This window comes from Coregonus clupeaformis, chromosome 29 (assembly GCF_020615455.1).
Source record: "Coregonus clupeaformis isolate EN_2021a chromosome 29, ASM2061545v1, whole genome shotgun sequence".
In the NCBI taxonomy this organism is placed as follows: Eukaryota; Metazoa; Chordata; class Actinopteri; order Salmoniformes; family Salmonidae; genus Coregonus; species Coregonus clupeaformis.
Genome location: NC_059220.1, coordinates 6,228,005 through 6,251,222, shown reverse-complemented (window position 1 = coordinate 6,251,222; position 23,218 = coordinate 6,228,005). Strand labels below are relative to the sequence as shown.

The following is a 23,218-nucleotide window of genomic DNA, read 5'->3' as shown; positions in this document are numbered from 1 at the left end:
GAATGGCACCCTATTCCCTATATAGTGCACTACTTTAGACCAGAGAATGGCCCCCTATTCCCTATATAGTGCACTACTTTAGACCAGAGAATGGCACCCTATTTCCTATATAGTGCACTACTTTAGACCAGAGAATGACACCCTATTCCCTATATAGTGCACTACTTTAGACCAGAGAATGGCACCCTATTCCCTATATAGTGCACTACTTTAGACCAGAGAATGGCACCCTATTCCTATATAGTGCACTACTTTAGACCAGAGAATGGCACCTATTCCCTATATAGTGCACTACTTTAGACCAGAGAATGGCACCCTATTCCCTATATAGTGCACTACTTTAGACCAGAGAATGGCACCCTATTCCCTATATAGTGCACTACTTTAGACCAGAGAATGGCACCCTATTCCCTATATAGTGCACTACTTTAGACCAGAGAATGGCACCCTATTCCCTATATAGTGCACTACTTTAGACCAGAGAATGGGACCCTATTCCCTATATAGTGCACTACTTTAGACCAGAGAATGGCACCCTATTCCCTATATAGTGCACTACTTTAGACCAGAGAATGGCACCCTATTCCCTATATAGTGCACTACTTTAGACCAGAGAATGGCACCCTATTCCCTATATAGTGCACTACTTTAGACCAGAGAATGGGACCCTATTCCCTATATAGTGCACTCACTTTAGACCAGAGAATGGCACCCTATTCCCTATATAGTGCACTACTTTAGACCAGAGAATGGCACCCTATTCCCTATATAGTGCACTACTTTAGACCAGAGAACGGCACCTATTCCCTATATAGTGCACTACTTTAGACCAGAGAATGGCACCTATTCCCTATATAGTGCACTACTTTAGACCAGAGAATGGCACCCTATTCCCTATATAGTGCACTACTTTAGACCAGAGAACGGCACCCTATTCCCTATATAGTGCACTACTTTAGACCAGAGAATGGCACCTATTCCCTATATAGTGCACTACTTTAGACCAGAGAACGGCACCCTATTCCCTATATAGTGCACTACTTTAGACCAGAGAATGGCACCCTATTCCCTATATAGTGCACTACTTTAGACCAGAGAATGGCACCCTATTCCCTATATAGTGCACTACTTTAGACCAGAGAACGGCACCCTATTCCCTATATAGTGCACTACTTTAGACCAGAGAATGGCACCCTATTCCCTATATAGTGCACTACTTTAGACCAGAGAATGGCACCCTATTCCCTACATAGTGCACTACTTTAGACCAGAGAATGGCACCCTATTCCCTATATAGTGCACTACTTTAGACCAGAGCCCTACAGGGAATAGGGTGCCATTTGGGAAACACCATTGTAATTATTTTCTAATAGCGTTAGATGGAGACCCATGGCCTGATAAAACAACAACATAATGTGAGCTCCCAACAGTACTGGGACAGTGACACGTTTGGGTTTTGGCTCTGTACTCCAGCACTTTGGATTTGAAATGATACAATGACTATGAGGTTAAAGTGCAGACTGTCAGATTTAATTTGAGGTTATTGTCACCCATATCGGGTGAACCGTTTAGAAATTGCAGGAAGTTAGACGCACAAATATCATACCCCTCCAGAAATGCTAACCTCCCTTGTTATTGTAATGGTTAGCATGTCTTGGGGGTATGATATTTGTGCGTCTGTAGCTTTCTCACTCATAATTATTCACAATTCATTAAGGATTATCCATAATCATGGTAGCATCCACATTAATGTAGAAGTGTTTAGAAACATATTCTATTCTTATTTACAATGAAAGTGACTCCAAAATGACACAATACATTATTTACCGTTCATTTCTATTGGGTGCAAAATAATCTGAAACACAACCAAAACAAACAGTAAATGCATCCAACAAGTTTGTAGAGTCACAAGCTTGATGTAGTCATTGATTGCTATGAATATGGGACTAAATACTACACTTTTTACTACTTTAATACACATAAGTCAATTTGTCCCAAGACATTTGGTTCCCTAAAATTTATATTTACATTTTCGTCATTTAGCAGACACTCTTATCCAGAGCGACTTACAAATTGGTGCATTCACCTTATAGCCAGTGGGATAACCACTTTACAATATTATTAATTATTTATTTTTGGGGGTGGGGTGGGGGGGTAGAAGGATTACTTTATCCTATCCCAGGTATTCCTTAAAGAGGTGGGGTTTCAAGTGTCTCCGGAAGGTGGTGAGTGACTCTGCTGTCCTGGCGTCGTGAGGGAGCTTGTTCCACCATTCGGGTGCCAGAGCAGCGAACAGTTTTGACTGGGCTGAGCGGGAACTGTGCTTCCGCAGAGGTAGGGGGGCCAGCAGGCCAGAGGTGGATGAACGCAATGCCCTCGTTTGGGTGTAGGGACTGATCAGAGCCTGAAGGTACGGAGGTGCCGTTCCCCTCACAGCTCCGTAGGCAAGCACCATGGTCTTGTAGCAGATGCGAGCTTCAAAATGGGGGGGACTATGGAGAAAAAGTGCTGTAATTTCTAAACGGTATGGATGAAAACACCCTCAAATTAAATCTGACGGTCTGCACTTTAACCTTATAGTCATTGTATCATTTCAAATCCAAAGTGCTGGAGCACAGAGCCAAAACAACAACAAATGTGTCACTGTCCCCAATACTTTCAGGTCACTGTAGTTCACCATGTCATGACCAAGTATGTGAGCCGACAAACAAACAAACAAACAAACAAATGTTGCGGTATGTGTCAACATCATCCACAGTCAGGAAAATTAAAAATAAGAATTTGAATGTTTTATTTTATGCATGTTCTTAATAAAGGTGTATATATATCTGAAATGTTCTACAGATGGAAGTGCATAAATTGCAGGGGCGGGCAGATGGAAACGTAATTATTTTAATAGCTTTCTATATTTTTATTGTCACGGTTTTTAAAGTTGAGAGCTATTAGTTAAGTCACCAACCTGAACACTGTCTTCTTGTAGCCAGAGACACGATTCAGAGCTAATGGTAATGGCTAATGCCTCTGACACCACTGTAGTTTTCCACTCAATAAAGTTGCTCAAATCAATGTCGATGCTTTATCAATTTTTGTTAGCTACTGTAAATGTTATACCTGTGTGTGTGATCTGTAAATATTATACGTGGGCGTACTTGTGTGTGTGAGATCTGTATTTCCCCAAAAAATGTTTTCTGAAGTTGAGCACGTCCTTGCTTGGCTTCCAGCCTACCTGGAGGAGAAGATTGACAGGATAGAATCTACCCAGCAAAGCCGGAGGAGAGAAGTGCCAGTGCTGCCCCCGGCAACGGTGTCTCCAGTGAAGGTGAGCCCCCCGGCAACGGTGTCCCCAGTGAAGGTGAGCCCCCCGGCAACGGTGTCCCCAGTGAAGGTGAGCCCCCCAAAGACGGTGAACACCCAAGCGACTGTGACCAGTCCAGCAATGGGGAGTCCTCCGACAATGGTGATGCCCTCTGCTTTCACTGAGGGTCTGGACTCAGGGCAGGGCCACCACCCTGCTGCCAGCTCCAAGGTCTCTGCTCTCAACACCGGGCAGAGCCACCAAACCCCTGCTGGCACCATGGTCCCTGACACTGGGCAGGGCCACCACCCTGCTGCCTGCTCAGAGGTCTCCGTCCTCGACACCGGGCAGAACCACCACCCTGCTGCTAGCACCAGGGGCCTCAAGAACCACCACTCCTCTGATGGTACCAGGGGCCTCACCCTTGACACCGGGCAGAACCACCACTCCTCTGATGGTACCAGGGGCCTCACCCTTGACACCGGGCAGAACCACCACTCCTCTGATGGTACCAGGGGCCTCACCCTTGACACCGGGAAGAACCACCACTCCTCTGATGGTACCTGGGGCCTCACCCTTGACACCGGGAAGAACCACCACTCCTCTGATGGTACCAGGGGCCCCGACACAGGCACCACCAGACCTTCAGCCAGCCGAGGGTGGAGAGAAGAAGCAGCGTGCTGAAACGTCCTGTGTGCCAGAACATTCCTCCTGAGCCACCCAAACTGCAGCAGTGGGCCAGCCGGACACCCCACAAACCAGAGAAGGAGCAGCTGGCATGGGAGAAAACATTAGATGCAGACCCAACACAAGTCCAGTCATAGGGAAACACAGGGACTTCCAGGCCTGCACACCAGCCTGTCACACACTCATACCCAACAAAACAGGGCTGAGGAAGAACGACAGAGAGACGAAAGGTGGGTGAGGAGTGTACCCTCGCCAGCAGCAGCAGCAAGGCCTGCAGGACAAAAACAACCAACAAAGTAGTTCAGGACTGTTCAAGTTAAGTCTTAAAAAGTGGACTAGTTATTCACCTTTCCTGTTGAGAGAACTGTCACCTTTATTTACTTACCTTGAGGTTTTCACAATGTTGTTTTGGTGTTCAGGTGAATTGTACAATGTGTTATTCCTACTGCCAATTCTGTTGATTAAATAACACCTAGTTATTTGTTATAGGTGCCGAAAGGGACACTGCACTCTTGGAGGAGGGGAGTGTTGTGCCACAAAAGCAGTATGTCCCGCCTACTTTGATCCCTATATGATTGACAGCTGTATGTTCCAATTGTCATGACGTTGGAAGTTATGTTCCGTATTTTTCTGTTTTGTTCGTCAGTTCTGTTGTATGGCTCCGGTATGGACACCTACATGTGATCTGTACTGGCGCTAAACAGTAACTAAAGTGTTATAACTTGTCTACAATAAACATTCTGTAGAAAGAAGGTTGTCGTGGACGTTGTTCCCACGCCGTCAACATATTAGGTCTGTGGAGCTACAACAGAACAGTACAGTTTATTGGCAGCTACCGTTACAGTACTGTAACTTAGTTCAGCTAGCTAGCTAACAGTCATCTGAAGGCTGAAGAGGACAAGACCATCTAATCGTAAACACGACAATACTTAAGTATTAAAATTAAAAGTTTAAATCATTTCAAATTCCTTATATTAGCAAACCAGACGGCACCATTTTATTTAGTATATTATCTAGTTAGCCAGGGGCACACTCAGACATCATTTTTCCAAGATAGCGTAGCAGTGTGGTCGTGTTCTCTTGTGTGTCCATGTAAATAGCCTGTTTTTTTGTATTTTACGTACATATTTCCCTATCACACTTTTCATCCTTCTACTAAATATACTTTCCTGCAACCCGCCTCACTCAATGCGGAACGGATTCTATTATTTACTCACCTTTATCTAGAATCTCCAGTTGAAACTAGCCAGCCAGCTAACTAGCTACTTGCTATTAGCCACCGTTAGCGGCTTTCACCCAGAACATCGGATTTTCTGCCGGAATAACTGAATCACTGGACCTTAACACCGGATCTAGCTAGCCGCAACCGAATGGATGTCGAATGGATGTTGCTGTAGGCTAATCACCACTGCCCCCGTAGCACCAGTTAGCCTTGAGCCTTGAGCTAGCCCCGGCTATCTACCTCTCTGTCTACCGGACGGGAGTAGCCAGCTAACCAGCTAACTAGCTACTTGCTATTAGCCACCGTTAGCTGCTTTTTCTCCATTGTCCGTGGCCTGCACCACCTACCAGCCAGCTCTAGCCTGGACTATTATCGGCCAGTCTGCACTGTCTGCACAGCGAGTTATCGACCCAGAACCTATCGGATTTTCTGCCGGAATCACTGAATCACTGGACCTTTAACTCTGGATAATCGCAACTAGCTAGCTGCAACCAAATGGATGTTGTTGTTGGCTAATCAGCCTTGAGCTAGCCTTGAGTCAAGCACATCTCCCGGCTATCTACCTCTCTGTCAACCGGACGGGACCTCCTAGAGTCGACACAGCGCCCTGCCGATCCATCACGACTGGTCTGCCGACGTAATCGTCTGTAGTTTCAACAGGCTTCCCGTTGCGACGACCACGAAGATCCATCTGCTAGCCCCGGCCCGCTAGCACACGCAAACTACAACAGTGCTTCCTGCTCGCTGTGCTGAAGCACCAATTTGAACTGCTCTCGGATTCACATATTGCTGTTCACTGGACCTTATGATCACTCAGCTGCACAGCTGATGCCTGCTGGACTGTTCCTTTACACGGTACCCTGTCCTGTTTATTCTGTTTAGCCTCAGCCCAAACTTTATGGCCATTACCAGTTGTTGTCTTAGCTCTCTCTAATAACACCTGTGATTGCTTTATGCCTCTCTCCCATGTCAATATGCCTTGCCTATTGCTGTTCCAGTTAGTTCTTATTATACAATTTCACTGTAGAACCCCAAGTCACTCTCAAACTGCCTCAAATTGTTCCTTTGTTCCACCCCCCATACACGCCGAGACCGGCTCAATCGGTGCCTCCAGTGATGCTATCTCTTTCATTGTTACCCAACGCTTAGGTTTACCTCCACTGTACTCATATCCTTCCATATCCTTGTCTGTACATAATGCCCTGAATCTTTTCTACAACGCCGGAAATCTGCCCCCCTTTATTCTCTGTACCCAACGCACTAGAAGACCAGTTCTTAAAGCCTTTAGCCGTATCCTTATTCTAGTCCTCCTCTGTTCCTCTGGTGATGTAGAGGCTAACCCAGGCCCTGCAGCCCCCAGTATTACTCCTACTCCCCAGGAGCTATCATTTGTTGACTTCTGTAACCCTAAAAGCCTTGGTTTTCTGCACGTTAACATCAGAAGTCTACTTCCTAAGTTTGAGTTATTCACTGCGTTAGCACACTCCGCCAACCCTGATGTTCTAGCAGTGTCTGAATCCTGGCTTAGGAAGGCCACCAAAAATTCGGAAATTTCCATCCCCAACTACAACATTTTCCGTCTAGATAGAACTGCCAAAGGGGGTGGAGTTGCAATCTACTGTAGAGATCTATCATACTATCCAGGTCTGTGCCCAAACAGTTTGAGCCTCTACTTCTAAAAATCCACCTTTCCAGAAATAAGTCTCTCACTGTTGCTGCTTGCTACAGACCCCCCTCAGCCCCCAGCTGTGCCCTGGACACCATATGTGAATTGATTGCCCCCCATTTATCCTCAGAGTTCGTACTGCTTGGTGACCTAAATTGGGATATGCTTAAGACCCCGGCCATCCTACAATCCGAACTAGATGCCCTCAATCTCACACAAATTTTCAACGAACCTACCAGGTACAACCCTAAATCCGTAAACATGGGTACCCTCATAGATATAATCCTGACTAACTTACCCTCTAAATACACCCCCGCTGTCTTCAACCAGGATCTCAGCGATCACTGCCTTATTGCCTGCGTCCGTAATCGAGTCCGCGGTCAAGCGTACCACCCTCATCACTGTCAAACGCTCCCTAAAACACTTTGCGAGCAGGCCTTCCTAATTGACCTGGCCCAGGTATCCTGGATGGATATAGATCACATTCCGTCAGTAGAGGATGCCTGGTTGTTCTTTAAAAGTAATTTCCTCTCAATCTTAAATAAACATGCCCCATTCAAAAAATACAGAACTAAGAACAGATATAGCCCCTGGTTCTCCTCAGACTTGACTGCCCTTGACCAGCACAAAAACATCCTGTGGCATACTGCATTAGCATCAAATAGCCCTCGCGATATGCAACTTTTCAGGGAAGTCAGGAACCAATATACACAAGCAGTTAGGAAAGCAAAGGCTAACTTTTTCAAACAGAAATTTGCATCCTGTAGCACTAACTCCAAAATGTTTTGGGACACTGTAAAGTCCATGGAGAATAAGAGCACCTCCTCCCAGCTGCCCACTGCACTGAGGCTGAAACACTATCACCACCGATAAATCTACACAATCGAGAATTTCAACCAAGCATTTTGCTACGGCTGGCCATGCATTCCACCTGGCTACCACTACCCCGGCCACCAGCTCTGCACCCTCCGCTGCAACTTGCCCATGCCCCCCCCCCCGCTTCTCCTTCACACAAATTCAGACAGCTGATGTTCTGAAAGTCTGAAAGAGCTGCAAAATCTGGACCCCTACAAATCATCTGGGCTAGACAATCTGGACCCTTTCTTTCTAAAACTAGCCGCCGAAATTGTCGCAACCCCTATTACTAGCCTGTTCAACCTCTCTTTCGTAACGTCTGAGATCCCCAGAGATTGGAAAGCTGCCGTGGTCATCCCCCTCTTCAAAGGGGGTGACACTCTAGATCCAAACTGTTACAGACCTATATCCATCCTGCCCTGCCTTTCAAACGTTTTTGAAAGCCAAGTTAACAGACAGATCACCAACCATTTCGAATCCCACCGTACCTTCTCCGCTATGCAATCCGGTTTCCGAGCTGGTCATGGGTGCACCTCAGCCACGCTCAAGGTCCTAAACGATATTATAACCGCGATCGATAATAGACAGTACTGTGCAGCCGTCTTCATCGACCTGGTCAAGGCTTTCGACTCTGTCAACCACTGCATTCTTATTGGCAGACTAAATAGCCTTGGTTTCTCAAATGACTGCCTCGCCTGGTTCACCAACTACTTCTCAGATAGAGTTCAATGTGTCAAATCGGAGGGCCTGTTGTCTGGACCTATGGCAGTCTCTATAGGGGTGCCACAGGGTTCAATTCTTGGGCCGACTCTTTTCTCCGTGTATATCAATGATGTCGCTCTTGCTGCTGGTGACTCTCAGATCCACCTCTACGCAGACAACACCATTTTGTATATGTCTGGCCCTTCATTGGACACTGTGTTAACAAACCTCCAAACGAGCTTCAATGCCATACAACACTCCTTCAGTAGCCTCCAACTGCTCTTAAACACTAGTAAAACTAAATGCATGCTCTTCAATCGAACGCTGCTGGCACCCGCCCACCCGACTAGAATCACTACTCTCGACGGGTCTGACCTAGAGTATGTGGACAACTACAAATACCAAGGTGTCTGGTTAGACTGTAAACTCTCCTTCCAGACTCACATTAAGAATCTCCGATCCAAAGTTAAATCTAGAATCGGCTTCTATTTCGCAACAAAGCCTCCTTCACTCATGCTGCTAAACATGCCCTCGTAAAACTGACTATCCTACCGATCCTTGACTTCGGCGATGTAATTTACAAAATAGCCTCCAACACTCTACTCAGCAAATTGGATGTAGTCTATCACAGTGCCATTCATTTTGTCACCAAAGCCCCATATACTACCCACCACTGTGACCTGTACACTCTTGTTGGCTGGTCCTCACTACATATTCGTCGCCAAACCCACTGGCTCCAGGCCATCTATAAATCACTGCTAGGCAAATCCCTGCCTTATCTTAGCTCATTGGTCACCATAGCAACACCCACCCGTAGTATGTGCTCCAGCAGGTATATCTCACTGGTCATCCCCAAAGCCAACACCTCCTTTGGCCGCCATTCCTTCCAGTTCTCTGCTGCCAATGACTGGAACGAATTGCAAAAATCTTTGAAGCTGGAGACTCTTATCTCCCTCACTAACTTTAAGCATCAGTTGTCAGAGCACCTTACCGATCACTGCACCTGTACACAGCCCATCTGAAATTAGTTATGCACGCTCAAGTTTTCAGTTTTTTTGTCTTATTTCTTGTTTGTTTCACACAACAAATATTTTGCATCTTCAAAGTGGTAGGCATGCTGTGTAAATCAAATGACACAAACCCCCCCCAAAATCCATTTTAATTCCAGGTTGTAAGACAACTGTCACTGTCTGCTCCTGGACACGCTGCTTGGTCCTCGTTTGGTGGGATCTTCTGTCACGATCGTTTACAGACGGGACGGACCAAGGCGCAGCGTTATATGCGTACATGTTTATTTTTCCGAATAAACACAATGACAAAACAACAAACGAAATGTGAAGTCCAAGGTACACAAAACAAACATACCTAACACGGAACAAGATCCCACAACCCACTAGTGCCAATAGGCTGCCTAAGTATGGTCCCCAATCAGAGACAACGAGCTACAGCTGCCTCTGATTGGGAACCACACCGGCCAACATAGATCTACACATAATATAAACTACAACATAGAAATACACCACATAGAACATACACACCCTGACTCAACATATACGAGTCCCCAGAGTCAGGGCGTGACAGTACCCCCCCCCCCCCCAAAGGTGCGGACTCCGACCGCACAACATAAACATAACAGGGTAGGGGCCGGGTGGGCATTCCGCCTCGGAGGCGGATCCGGCTCAGGGCGTGACGACCACTTACTCTTCGCCTCCCTGTTGCGCCCCTGGTCTGGTCTGGACCTCGGCGCGCTGCTTCCCCTCTCCTTCCTCCCACGAAGTACCAAGCCCTGTCTGGACCCTGGTGTGGGAGACCCCGAACCTGGAGAGGGGCTGACGTCTGGGTCTGGACTGGAACCGCTGACTGGAGCTGGACCCGATGACGGTGGAGCGAACTGCTCAGGCTCCGGACTGGAGCCGCTGACCGGATCTGGACTGGACCCCGGTGGAGCTGACTGCTCTGGCTCCGGAGTGGAGCCGCTGACCGGAGCTGGACTAGACCCCGGTGGAGTGAACTGCTCTGGCTCCGGAGTGGAGCCGCTGACCGGTGCCGGACCAGGCACCGGTGGAACAGGCACGGCCGTGCCGGACTGGACACGCACCACTGGCTTGGTGCGGGGAGCAGGAACGGGCCGGACCGGGCTGACGACGCGCACCACTGGCTTGGTGCGGGGAGCAGGAACGGGCCGTACCGGACTGGCGACACGCACCACTGGCCTGGTGCGGGGAGCAGGAACAGGCCGGGCCGGGCTGGCGACGCGCACCACTGGCTTGGTGCGAGGGGCAGGCCGGGCTGGCGACGCGCACCACTGGCTTGGTGCGAGGGGCAGGAACAGGCCGGGCCGGGCTGGCGACACGCACCACTGGCTTGGTGCGAGGAGCAGGAACAGGCCGGGCCGGGCTGGCTGGCTGCCCACTTTCGCACTACACATGCGGGGCGCTGGCACAGGACGCACTGGGCTGTGCACGCGCACTGGCGATACAGCTCGTAGAACAGGCGCAGGATATGCGGGACCGAGGAGGCGTACTGGAGACCAGGAGCGTTGAGCCGGCACACCCCGTCCTGGCTGAATGCCCATCTTCGCACGACACGTGCGTGGTGCTAGCACAGGACGTACAGGACTGTGCCGGCACTCTGGCGACACAGTACGTAGCTCCGCATAACACGGAGCCTGCCCAGTCACACGCTTCCTCGCGTGAGTACGGGGAGTTGGCTCTGCTCTAACACTAGGCTCCGCCAACCACCCTTTTAGCCCCCCCAAAAAAATTTATTGGGGCTGTCTCTCGGGCTTCTTCCTCGGCCGGCACCTTCTGCGTTGCCGCTGCTCGTCTTTATACCGCGCCTCCACTGTCTCCTCCCAAGGACGGCGATCAATCCCGGCCTGAATCTCCTCCCAAGTCCAGGATCCCTTACCGTCCAGGATCTCCTCCCAGGTCCAGGCTGTCTGCTCCTGGACACGCTGCTTGGTCCTCGTTTGGTGGGATCTTCTGTCACGATCGTTTACAGACGGGACGGACCAAGGCGCAGCGTGATATGCGTACATGTTTATTTTTCAGAATAAACACAATGACAAAACAAAAAACGAAACGTGAAGTCCAAGGTACACAAAACAAACATACCTAACACGGAACAAGATCCCACAACCCACTAGTGCCAATAGGCTGCCTAAGTATGGTCCCCAATCAGAGACAACGAGCTACAGCTGCCTCTGATTGGGAACCACACCGGCCAACATAGATCTACACATAATAGAAACTACAACATAGAAATACACCACATAGAACATACACACCCTGACTCAACATATACGAGTCCCCAGAGTCAGGGCGTGACAGCAACTAAATAGGAAAAATGCCAAGGGGGGTGAATACTTTCGCAAGCCACTGTATATTGATACTGAGATACCCTACCCAACAGCTAGGCCAGGCCCTGTCTGTACTCTCCCTGTACCCTGTAGTTTATACCCTTTATAGTGCTCTGCTTTTGACCAGAGCCCCATGGGTCTTGGTTAGAGCCCTATGGGTCTTGGTTACAGCCCTAAGGGTCTTGGTTACAGCCCTATGGGTCTTGGTTACAGCCCTATGGGTCTTGGTTACAGCCCTATGGGTCTTGGTTACAGCCCTATGGGTCTTGGTTAGAGCCCCATGGGTCTTGGTTACAGCCCTATGGGTCTTGGTTACAGCCCTAAGGGTCTTGGTTACAGCCCTAAGGGTCTTGGTTACAGCCCTAAGGGTCTTGGTTACAGCCCTATGGGTCTTGGTTACAGCCCTAAGGGTCTTGGTTACAGCCATATGAGTCTTGGTTACAGCCCTATGGGTCTTGGTTACAGCCCTATGGGTCTTGGTTACAGCCCTATGGGTCTTGGTTACAGCCCTATGGGTCTTGGTTACAGCCCTAAGGGTCTTGGTTACAGCCCTAAGGGTCTTGGTTACAGCCATATGAGTCTTGGTTACAGCCCTATGGGTCTTGGTTACAGCCCTATGGGTCTTGGTTAGAGCCCCATGGGTCTTGGTTACAGCCCTATGGGTCTTGGTTACAGCCCTAAGGGTCTTGGTTACAGCCCTATGGGTCTTGGTTACAGCCCTATGGGTCTTGGTTAGAGCCCCACGGGTCTTGGTTACAGCCCTATGGGTCTTGGTTACAGCCCTATGGGTCTTGGTTAGAGCCCCATGGGTCTTGGTTACAGCCCTATGGGTCTTGGTTACAGCCCTATGGGTCTTGGTTACAGCCCTATTGGTCTTGGTTACAGCCCTATGGGTCTTGGTTACAGCCCTATGGGTCTTGGTTACAGCCCTATGGGTCTTGGTTACAGCCCCATGGGTCTTGGTTACAGCCTTAAGGGTCTTGGTTACAGCCCTATGGGTCTTGGTTACAGCCCTATGGGTCTTGGTTACAGCCCTATGGGTCTTGGTTACAGCCCTATGGGTCTTGGTTACAGCCCTAAGGGTCTTGGTTACAGCCCTATGGGTCTTGGTTACAGCCCTATGGGTCTTGGTTACAGCCCCATGGGTCTTGGTTACAGCCCTATGGGTCTTGGTTACAGCCCTATGGGTCTTGGTTAGAGCCCTATGGGTCTTGGTTACAGCCCTATGGGTCTTGGTTAGAGCCCTATGGGTCTTGGTTACAGCCCTATGGGTCTTGGTTAGAGCCCTATGGGTCTTGGTTACAGCCCTATGGTTCTTGGTTACAGCCTTAAGGGTCTTGGTTACAGCCCTATGGGTCTTGGTTACAGCCCTATGGGTCTTGGTTACAGCCCTATGGGTCTTGGTTACAGCCCTAAGGGTCTTGGTTACAGCCTTAAGGGTCTTGGTTGCAGCCCTATGGGTCTTGGTTAGAGCCCTATGGGTCTTGGTTACAGCCCCATGGGTCTTGGTTACAGCCCTATGGGTCTTGGTTACAGCCCTATGGGTCTTGGTTACAGCCCCATGGGTCTTGGTTACAGCCCCATGGGTCTTGGTTACAGCCCTATGGGTCTTGGTTACAGCCCTATGGGTCTTGGTTACAGCCCTAAGGGTCTTGGTTACAGCCTTAAGGGTCTTGGTTACAGCCCTATGGGTCTTGGTTAGAGCCCTATGGGTCTTGGTTACAGCCCCATGGGTCTTGGTTACAGCCCTATGGGTCTTGGTTACAGCCCTATGGGTCTTGGTTACAGCCCTATGGGTCTTGGTTACAGCCCTATGGGTCCTTGTCAAAAGTTGTGCACTACAGTGGCTTGCGAAGGTATTCACCTCCCTTGGCATTTTTCCTATTTTGGAAAAACGCCAAGGGGGATGAATACTTTTGCAAGGCACTGTATATAGGGATTGGGTGCCATTTCGGACGTACCTACTGATCCCCTACAGTGCCCAATAGCTAAACCATCACGATCCCCTCTTCGAGAGATATCTACTGATCCCCTACAGTGCCCAACAGCTAAACCCTCACGATCCCCTCTTCGAGAGATATCTACTGATCCCCTACAGTGCCCAACAGCTAAACCCTCACGATCCCCTCTTCGAGAGATATCTACTGATCCCCTACAGTACCCAACAGCTAAACCCTCACGATCCCCTCTTCGAGAGATATCTACTGATCCCCTACAGTGCCCAACAGCTAAACCCTCACGATCCCCTCTTCGAGAGATATCTACTGATCCCCTACAGTAGCCAACAGCTAAACCCTCACGATCCCCTCTTCGAGAGATATCTACTGATCCCCTACAGTACCCAACAGCTAAACCCTCACGATCCCCTCTTCGAGAGATATCTACTGATCCCCTACAGTACCCAACAGCTAAACCCTCACGATCCCTCTTCGAGAGATATCTACTGATCCCTACAGTGCCCAACAGCTAAACCCTCACGATCCCTCTTCGAGAGATATCTACTGATCCCCTACAGTGCCCAACAGCTAAACCCTCACGATCCCCTCTTCGAGAGATATCTACTGATCCCCTACAGTGCCCAACAGCTAAACCCTCACGATCCCCTCTTCGAGAGATATCTACTGATCCCCTACAGTACCCAACAGCTAAACCCTCACGATCCCCTCTTCGAGAGATATCTACTGATCCCCTACAGTGCCCAACAGCTAAACCCTCACGATCCCCTCTTCGAGAGATATCTACTGATCCCCTACAGTGCCCAACAGCTAAACCCTCACGATCCCCTCTTCGAGAGATATCTACTGATCCCCTACAGTGCCCAACAGCTAAACCCTCACGATCCCCTCTTCGAGAGATATCTACTGATCCCCTACAGTGCCCAACAGCTAAACCCTCACGATCCCCTCTTCGAGAGATATCTACTGATCCCCTACAGTGCCCAGTACACCCAGAAATTCCTAAACTAAAGTAATACTGTGATATGCTTTGTCTTGGAAGTTGAACACTTCTACTCAGGTATATGGATGGACAATGTTGTGTGTGAGATTCATTGTAAATAAGTGAATTAATTTAGGAATTTGCAATAATAAAGTAAATGTACATACATTTTTTTTTTACATTTTGCAATCATTTAGATTAGATTAGTCTATTTCAGATTAGATTATTCTATTTCAGACTTGATTTGTCTATTTCAGATTAGATTAGTCTATTTCAGATTAGATTAGTCTATTTCAGACTAGATTAGTCTATTTCAGACTAGATTTGTCTATATCAGATTAGATTTGTCTATTTTAGACTAGATTAGTCTATTTCAGATTAGATTTGTCTATTTCAGATTAGATTTGTCTTTCAGATTAGATTTGTCCATTTTAGATTAGATTACTCTATTTCAGATTAGATTTGTCTATTTCAGATTAGATTAGTCTATTTCAGATTAGATTAGTCTATTTCAGACTAGATTTGTCTATTTCAGATTAGATTTGTCTATTTTATACTAGATTAGTCTATTTCAGATTAGATTTGTCTATTTCAGATTAGATTTGTCTATTTTAGACTAGATTAGTCTATTTCAGATTAGATTTGTCTATTTCAGATTAGATTTGTCTATTTCAGATTAGATTTGTCTATTTCAGATTAGATTAGTCTATTTCAGATTAGATGTGTCTTTCAGATTAGATTTGTCCATTTTAGATTAGATTAGTCTATTTCAGATTAGATTAGTCTATTTCAGACTTGATTTGTCTATTTCAGATTAGATTAGTCTATTTCAGACTAGATTTGTCTATTTCAGATTAGATTTGTCTATTTTAGACTAGATTAGTCTATTTCAGATTAGATTTGTCTATTTCAGATTAGATTTGTCTATTTCAGATTAGATTTGTCTATTTTAGACTAGATTAGTCTATTTCAGATTAGATTTGTCTATTTCAGATTAGATTTGTCTATTTCAGACTAGATTAGTCTATTTCAGATTAGAATAAAAGTCCAATGTTCTGGGTGAGGCTTTACATACCCTCCCTGGGTCATTGGGTCTAGCCTTCATTAAATAGAAATTCCATGAAGTGATATCCACTATCCACAAGGAGGCAGTAGGAGAACATTACCTAAGAAGTACCCTTTATAATTCACATGGTCTTCAGTGTCCCTGCTACCCAATCTACACGTTAACAAACTGTGATTGAAGCAACAATCCATTTTATTATTAGGAATTATGCACTCCCTGTTGCATGTGCGTTTTTCTCATGGGGGACTCTCAATTTATCCCCATTTAATCCGCCACTTAATGTTGTAATTCGGTAATTCAGTGAACACGTTACCAGGCAAGTGAGAACCCATTGAAACAGCCTCTGTGCCACTAAATGTCGTCGAAACGGTCAACTCCATATTCGCCTTCCCCGGCTCATGACGAGCTGATCTTTGAACCGCTAGCGCACTTTCTAATCTCTGCAGCTGCTGATAGGATAGGCCTACTAGTATTCATTCAGTGAACATCTCAGGACGAACCGAGTCGAATGTGCAACAGGACCTGTCTTTATCACTGCAGTCCTTATTACAATGGTATGTAACGGAAAGTTCTGGAAATAGCTTTGGATCGATAAACACTTTTGTCCGCTGAAAGAGTTCCTTCCGTTTTTCTGTAGAATTGTAGCCTATTTATTTCAATGAAAACTGGAGGCAATATTTACACGTTTTCCCTTTAGAGCACGCAACGCATCAAAACTTTCTCCAGCGCAACTCCAGGTTCAGTCCTCGCCAGATCCGATGTATCACTTCAGATCTTTAGTTCCGTGCGCGCTTCTTTTTATTTTAGGATGGAATTGTGTACAAGTGGACGGTAAGAAAGGACAAGGCTTTCTTGAGGACATGTTGCAGTTTTACGGTGAAAATGACTCAATTTCAACAGCACACCTTGAAAACTTTCTGCTGCTAATATCAACCAGAAGACCAGCTTTTATTGTGGATGAGGAAAACCCACTGGTCAATTCTGAGGTACAGTGCGTCATATATTTTAGCCCGTTTAACAACTTTCCTCCCAAAACTGTTTTTCTTGAATATTGTATTTATCTACTTATTCACTACTATTCTGCTAGAGGTACTAACGATGACGTCACTTTCCTATGGTAATAAGGAAACCTTCTAAATAAATGTAAAGGTGGATAAGTCATTCAAAAGATATTACATTTTAATCAGTGTCGATTTTTATTGTGCTTATAAGTAAATGCAATAAGGTATTAATGGAAACAATTAGAAATATGTTTTTAAAAACAGTATTTTAAGACCGCTGTTGAAAAATACAATGTTCAGTAATTACTTATTCAGTACCATCTAGTGCAATTAACAGTCTTATTTTTATGGAAGCATTCTTTAAAACGTTCACTGAATGTTTCATTTAGACTTTTAAGAACACTGCTAGCTTATTTTGGGTGAACTTAAAAAAAAAAAACGCAAAGCACAGATAGGACACTTGGAAATTAAATATAAAATAAATACAACCTGAAAAAACAAAAACAAAAAAAACATCATGAATTATGTTCAGCTAGTTTTTCTCTCTAAATATTGGGCAAAACATGTAATGGGGTGTTGAAGCTTTTTTTTCTAATGTGGTTTTCAAGCTTCTGAATCTGCGGGTCACATTGAGATAGACTTTAATTTAAAGGTAGACTCAGCGAGATGGCGTTACCATGAGCAGCACCGCAGATATTGGTCACGTTCTACTGCTCATACGTTTTCACGCATCAACCACTGCTTAAGTAGCACATCATCGACTGTGCAGTCCGGCACCAGATTTCTACACCATGCTGATGCATGTCAAGGCATGCGTTCTGAGAACCATCTGTTTCTTAGAGCTCGGTGAGAGTGTGGTTGTCCTGTGGTTACTTTGCATACAACCTTCCCACAACGTTCTGGGAATGGTGCAGGATAGTTGCTTGGCTTCGGGAACATTCTCAGCACATTTAAGGAACTTAACAAAATAATGTTATTATTTTCTTGGTATTTCATTACTTTAACAGAACGTTTCCTAAAAGTTACATTTCATGTAATGTTTGGTAATGCTCTAGGAACGTTCTCCAACTGGTTTGACATTGGGAATGTTCTCAAATAGTTTAGAAAATGTTAAGAAACAACTTTCTTCTTTGGGAATTTAAATACTTCAGCATAACGTTTCCTACAGGTATCCTCGTGGTTCTATTTAAAGTCATGTTCTCAGAACATTAAGAAAACGTTCCATAAAAACCACAAGAAAACATTAGTAACGTTCAAAGAACGTTCTAAGAATGTTATTTAAAAACATAAACATTACATTCTGTTCTCAGCATCAGCTAAACTCTCTCTATCCTCTATCTTGTTAAGTGTGTTCAGGTGTGTTGGCCGCGCCCACTAATTGGCCACACCTAATCTTAATGAGTGCTTGCTTCCTTTGAAATGTAGTCTGTTTGAATAGACTAAAATGAACTGCTTTTTATTAGTAAAAAAAAATAAAATAATGGATGTTGTCTTTATGGGAAGGAGTCATCCAATGCAGTGGTACCTTACAAATAACTACACTGTATCAATGTGGAAACAGACAGCACTTCATTTTACAGACCTCTTACCTCCCACCTACGCTGTAAGTGTGAAGGTGGTACCAACAGGCTAAGATCACAGACCGATTTACTGTTGTCTTCATGGGAAGGAGTCGTCCAATGCAGTGGTACCTCATAAGTAACTACACTGTAACCATGTAGAAACAGAGACCAGTTCATTTTACAGCCCTGTTACTGCGAACATACATGGTAAGACGAGAAGATGACTTAAAGGTATTTTTTTGGGTAATTACGTGATAATAAATGATAAATTACCATGTATGTTCATTGGTGTTTCTTAGGTATTACTTTGAAAGCGCCTGGCATGACTGTATTAACAGTAATAAGCTGTTTCTTACTTGTACTTACCTTTGGGACTAAAATGTGTTACTGTATAATTACATATTGAAATAATGGTGTGACTAGGTATTTACATAGTTATTAGCAGGTACTCAGTTCTTACTTACTTACTTTACCGATATAATATAATTTTCGGACTTTGTATTTAACAAGTACAGTTGAAGTCGGAAGTTTACATACACTTAGGTTGGAGTCATTAAAACTTGTTTTTCAACCACTCCACAAATTTCTTGTTAACAAACTATAGTTTTGGCAAGTCGGTTAGGACATCTACTTTGTGCATGACACAAGTAATTTTTCCAACAATTGTTTACAGACAGATTATTTCACTTATAATTCACTGTATCACAATTCCAGTGGGTCAGAAGTTTACATACACTAAGTTGACTGTGCCTTTAAACAGCTTGGAAAATTCCAGAAAATGATGTCATGGCTTTAGAAGCTTCTGATAGGCTAATTGACATAATTTGAGTCAATTGGAGGTGTACCTGTGGATGTATTTCAAGGCCTACCTTCAAACTCAGTGCCTCTTTGCTTGACATCATGGGAAAATCAAACGAAATCAGCCAAGACCTCAGAAAGAAAATTGTAGACCTCCACAAGTCTGGTTCATCCTTGGGAGCAATTTCCAAATGCCTGAAGGTACCACGTTCATCTGTACAAACAATAGTATGCAAGTATAAACACCATGGGACCACGCAGCCGTCATACCGCTCAGGAAGGAGACGCGTTCTGTCTCCTAGAGATGAACGTACTTTGTTGCGAAAAGTGCAAATCAATCCCAGAACAACAGCAAATGACCTTGTGAAGATGCTGGAGGAAACAGGTACAAAGTATCTATATCCACAGTAAAACGAGTCCTATATCGACATAACCTGAAAGGCCGCTCAGCAAGGAAGAAGCCACTGCTCCAAAACCGCCATAAAAAAGCCAGACTACGGTATGCAACTGCACATGGGGACAAAGATTGTACTTTTTGGAAAATGTCCTCTGGTCTGATGAAACAAAAATAGAAAAGTTGTGGGCAGAACTGAAAAAGCGTGTGCAAGCAAGGAGGCCTACAAACCTGACTCAGTTACACCAGCTCTGTCAGGAGGAATGGGCCAAAGTTCACCCAACTTATTGTGGGAAGCTTGTGGAAGGCTACCCGAAATGTTTGACCCAAGTTAAACAATTTAAAGGCAATGCTACCAAATACTAATTGAGTGTATGTAAACTTCTGACCCACTGCAAATGTGATGAAAGAAATAAAAGCTGAAATAAATCATTCTCTCTACTAATATTCTGACATTTCACATTCTTAAAATAAAGTGGTGATCCTAACTGACCTAAGACAGGGAATTTAACTAGGATTAAATGTCAGTAATTGTGAAAAACTGAGTTTAAATATATTTGGCTAAGGTGAATGTAAACTTCCCACTTCAACTCTATGTTGTACTAATGACTTACTATCTCATAATTATAACTTACTATCTCATAATTATAACTTACTATCTCATAATTATAACTTACTATCTCATAATTATAACTTACTATCTCATAATTATAACTTACTATCTCATAATTATAACTTACTATCTCACTATCTCATAATTATAACTTACTATCTCATAATTATAACTTACTATCTCATAATTATAACTTACTATCTCACTATCTCATAATTATAACTTACTATCTCATAATTATGACTCACTATATCATCATTATAACTTACTATCTCATAATTATGACTCACTATATCATAATTATCACTTACTATCTCATAATTATGACTTACTATCTCATAATTATGACTTACTATCTCATCATTATGACTCACTATCTCATAATTATAACTTACTATCTCATAATTATAACTTACTATCTCATAATTATGACTCACTATATCATAATTATAACTTACTATCTCATAATTATGACTTACTATCTCATCATTATAACTTACTATCTCATAATTATGACTCACTATATCATCATTATCACTTACTATCTCATAATTATCACTTACTATCTCATAATTATGACTCACTATATCATAATTATAACTTACTATCTCATAATTATAACTTACTATCTCATAATTATAACTTACTATCTCACTATCTCATAATTATAACTTACTATCTCATAATTATAACTTACTATCTCATAATTATAACTTACTATCTCACTATCTCATAATTATAACTTACTATCTCATAATTATAACTTACTATCTCATAATTATGACTCACTATATCATAATTATCACTTACTATCTCATAATTATGACTTACTATCTCATAATTATGACTTACTATCTCATCATTATGACTCACTATCTCATAATTATAACTTACTATCTCATAATTATAACTTACTATCTCATAATTATGACTCACTATATCATAATTATAACTTACTATCTCATAATTATGACTTACTATCTCATCATTATAACTTACTATCTCATAATTATGACTCACTATATCATCATTATCACTTACTATCTCATAATTATCACTTACTATCTCATAATTATGACTCACTATATCATAATTATAACTTACTATCTCATAATTATCACTTACTATCTCATAATTATGACTCACTATATCATAATTATAACTTACTATCTCATAATTATGACTTACTATCTCATCATTATAACTTACTATCTCATAATTATGACTCACTATCTCATAATTATAACTTACTATCTCATAATTATGACTTACTATCTCATAATTATGACTCACTATATCATAATTATAACTTACTATCTCATAATTATGACTTACTATCTCATAATTATAACTTACTATCTCATAATTATCACTTACTATCTCATAATTATGACTCACTATATAATAATTATAACTTACTATCTCATAATTATGACTTACTATGTCACTATATCATAATTATAACTTACTATCTCATAATTATGACTTACTATCTCATCATTATAACTTACTATCTCATAATTATGACTCACTATATCATAATTATAACTTACTATCTCATAATTATCACTTACTATCTCATAATTATGACTCACTATATCATAATTATAACTTACTATCTCATAATTATGACTTACTATCTCATAATTATAACTTACTATCTCATAATTATGACTTACTATCTCATAATTATGACTCACTATATCATAATTATAACTTACTATCTCATAATTATGACTTACTATCTCATAATTATAACTTACTATCTCATAATGTTGACTTACTACAACATAATTATCACTTACTATCTCAACATATCATAATTATAACTTACTATCTCATAATTATGACTTACTATCTCATAATTATAACTTACTATCTCATAATTTTGACTTACTATCTCATAATTATGGCTCACTATATCATAATTATAACTTACTATCTCATAATTATGACTCACTACATCATAATTATCACTTACTATCTCAACATATCATAATTATAACTTACTATCTCATAATTATGACTTAGTAAGTTATAATTATGACATAGTATCTCATAATTATGACTTAATATCTCATAATTATTACTTACTATCTCATATCTCATAATTATAACTTACTATCTCATAATTATGACTCACTATCTCATAATTATAACTTACTATCTCATAATTATGACTCACTATCTCATAATTATAACTTACTATCTCATATCTCATAATTATAACTTACTATCTCATAATTATGACTCACTATCTCATAATTATAACTTACAATCTCATAATTATGACTCACTATCTCATAATTATAACTTACTATCTCATAATTATGACTCACTATCTCATAATTATAACTTACTATCTCATATCTCAAATTATAACTTACCATCTCATATCTCATAATTATAACTTACTATCTCATAATTATGACTTACTATCTCATCATTATAACTTACTATCTCATAATTATGACTCACTACATCATAATTATCACTTACTATCTCCACATATCATAATTATAACTTACTATCTCATAATTATGACTTACTATCTCATAATTATAACTTACTATCTCATAATTATGACTCACTACATCATAATTATCACTTACTATCTCAACATATAATTATAACTTACTATCTCATAATTATGACTTAATATCTCATAATTATAACTTACTATCTCATATCTCATAATTATAACTTACTATCTCATAATTATGACTTACTATCTCATAATTATAACTTACTATCTCATAATTATAACTTACTATCTCATAATTATAACTTATTATCTCATATCTCATAATTATAACTTACTATCTCATAATTATGACTCACTATCTCATAATTATAATTTACAATCTCATAATTATGACTCCCTATCTCATAATTATAACTTACTATCTCATAATTATGACTTACTATCTCATAATTATAACTTACTATCTCATATCTCAAATTATAACTTACCATCTCATAATTATAACTTACTATCTCATAATTATGACTCACTATCTCATAATTATAATTTACAATCTCATAATTATGACTCACTA

At 42.5% G+C, this 23,218-nt stretch overlaps 1 protein-coding gene across 3 annotated transcripts in view; it reads left to right on the top strand.

Annotated features, from left to right (window-relative positions):
• The first annotated feature begins 16,278 nt into the window (after positions 1-16,278).
• Positions 16,279-23,218, top strand: part of slc39a8 (solute carrier family 39 member 8) — a 78,869-nt gene continuing 71,929 nt past the window's right edge. For 2 of the 3 annotated variants that reach the window (XM_041854450.2, XM_041854449.2), the window contains exon 1: positions 16,279-16,777. In XM_041854450.2, the coding sequence (XP_041710384.1) occupies positions 16,550-16,777 (228 nt within the window). In that variant the 5' untranslated portion in view covers positions 16,279-16,549. The remainder of the gene's footprint in view (positions 16,778-23,218) is intronic. The other variant, XM_041854451.2, reaches the window with a different exon arrangement.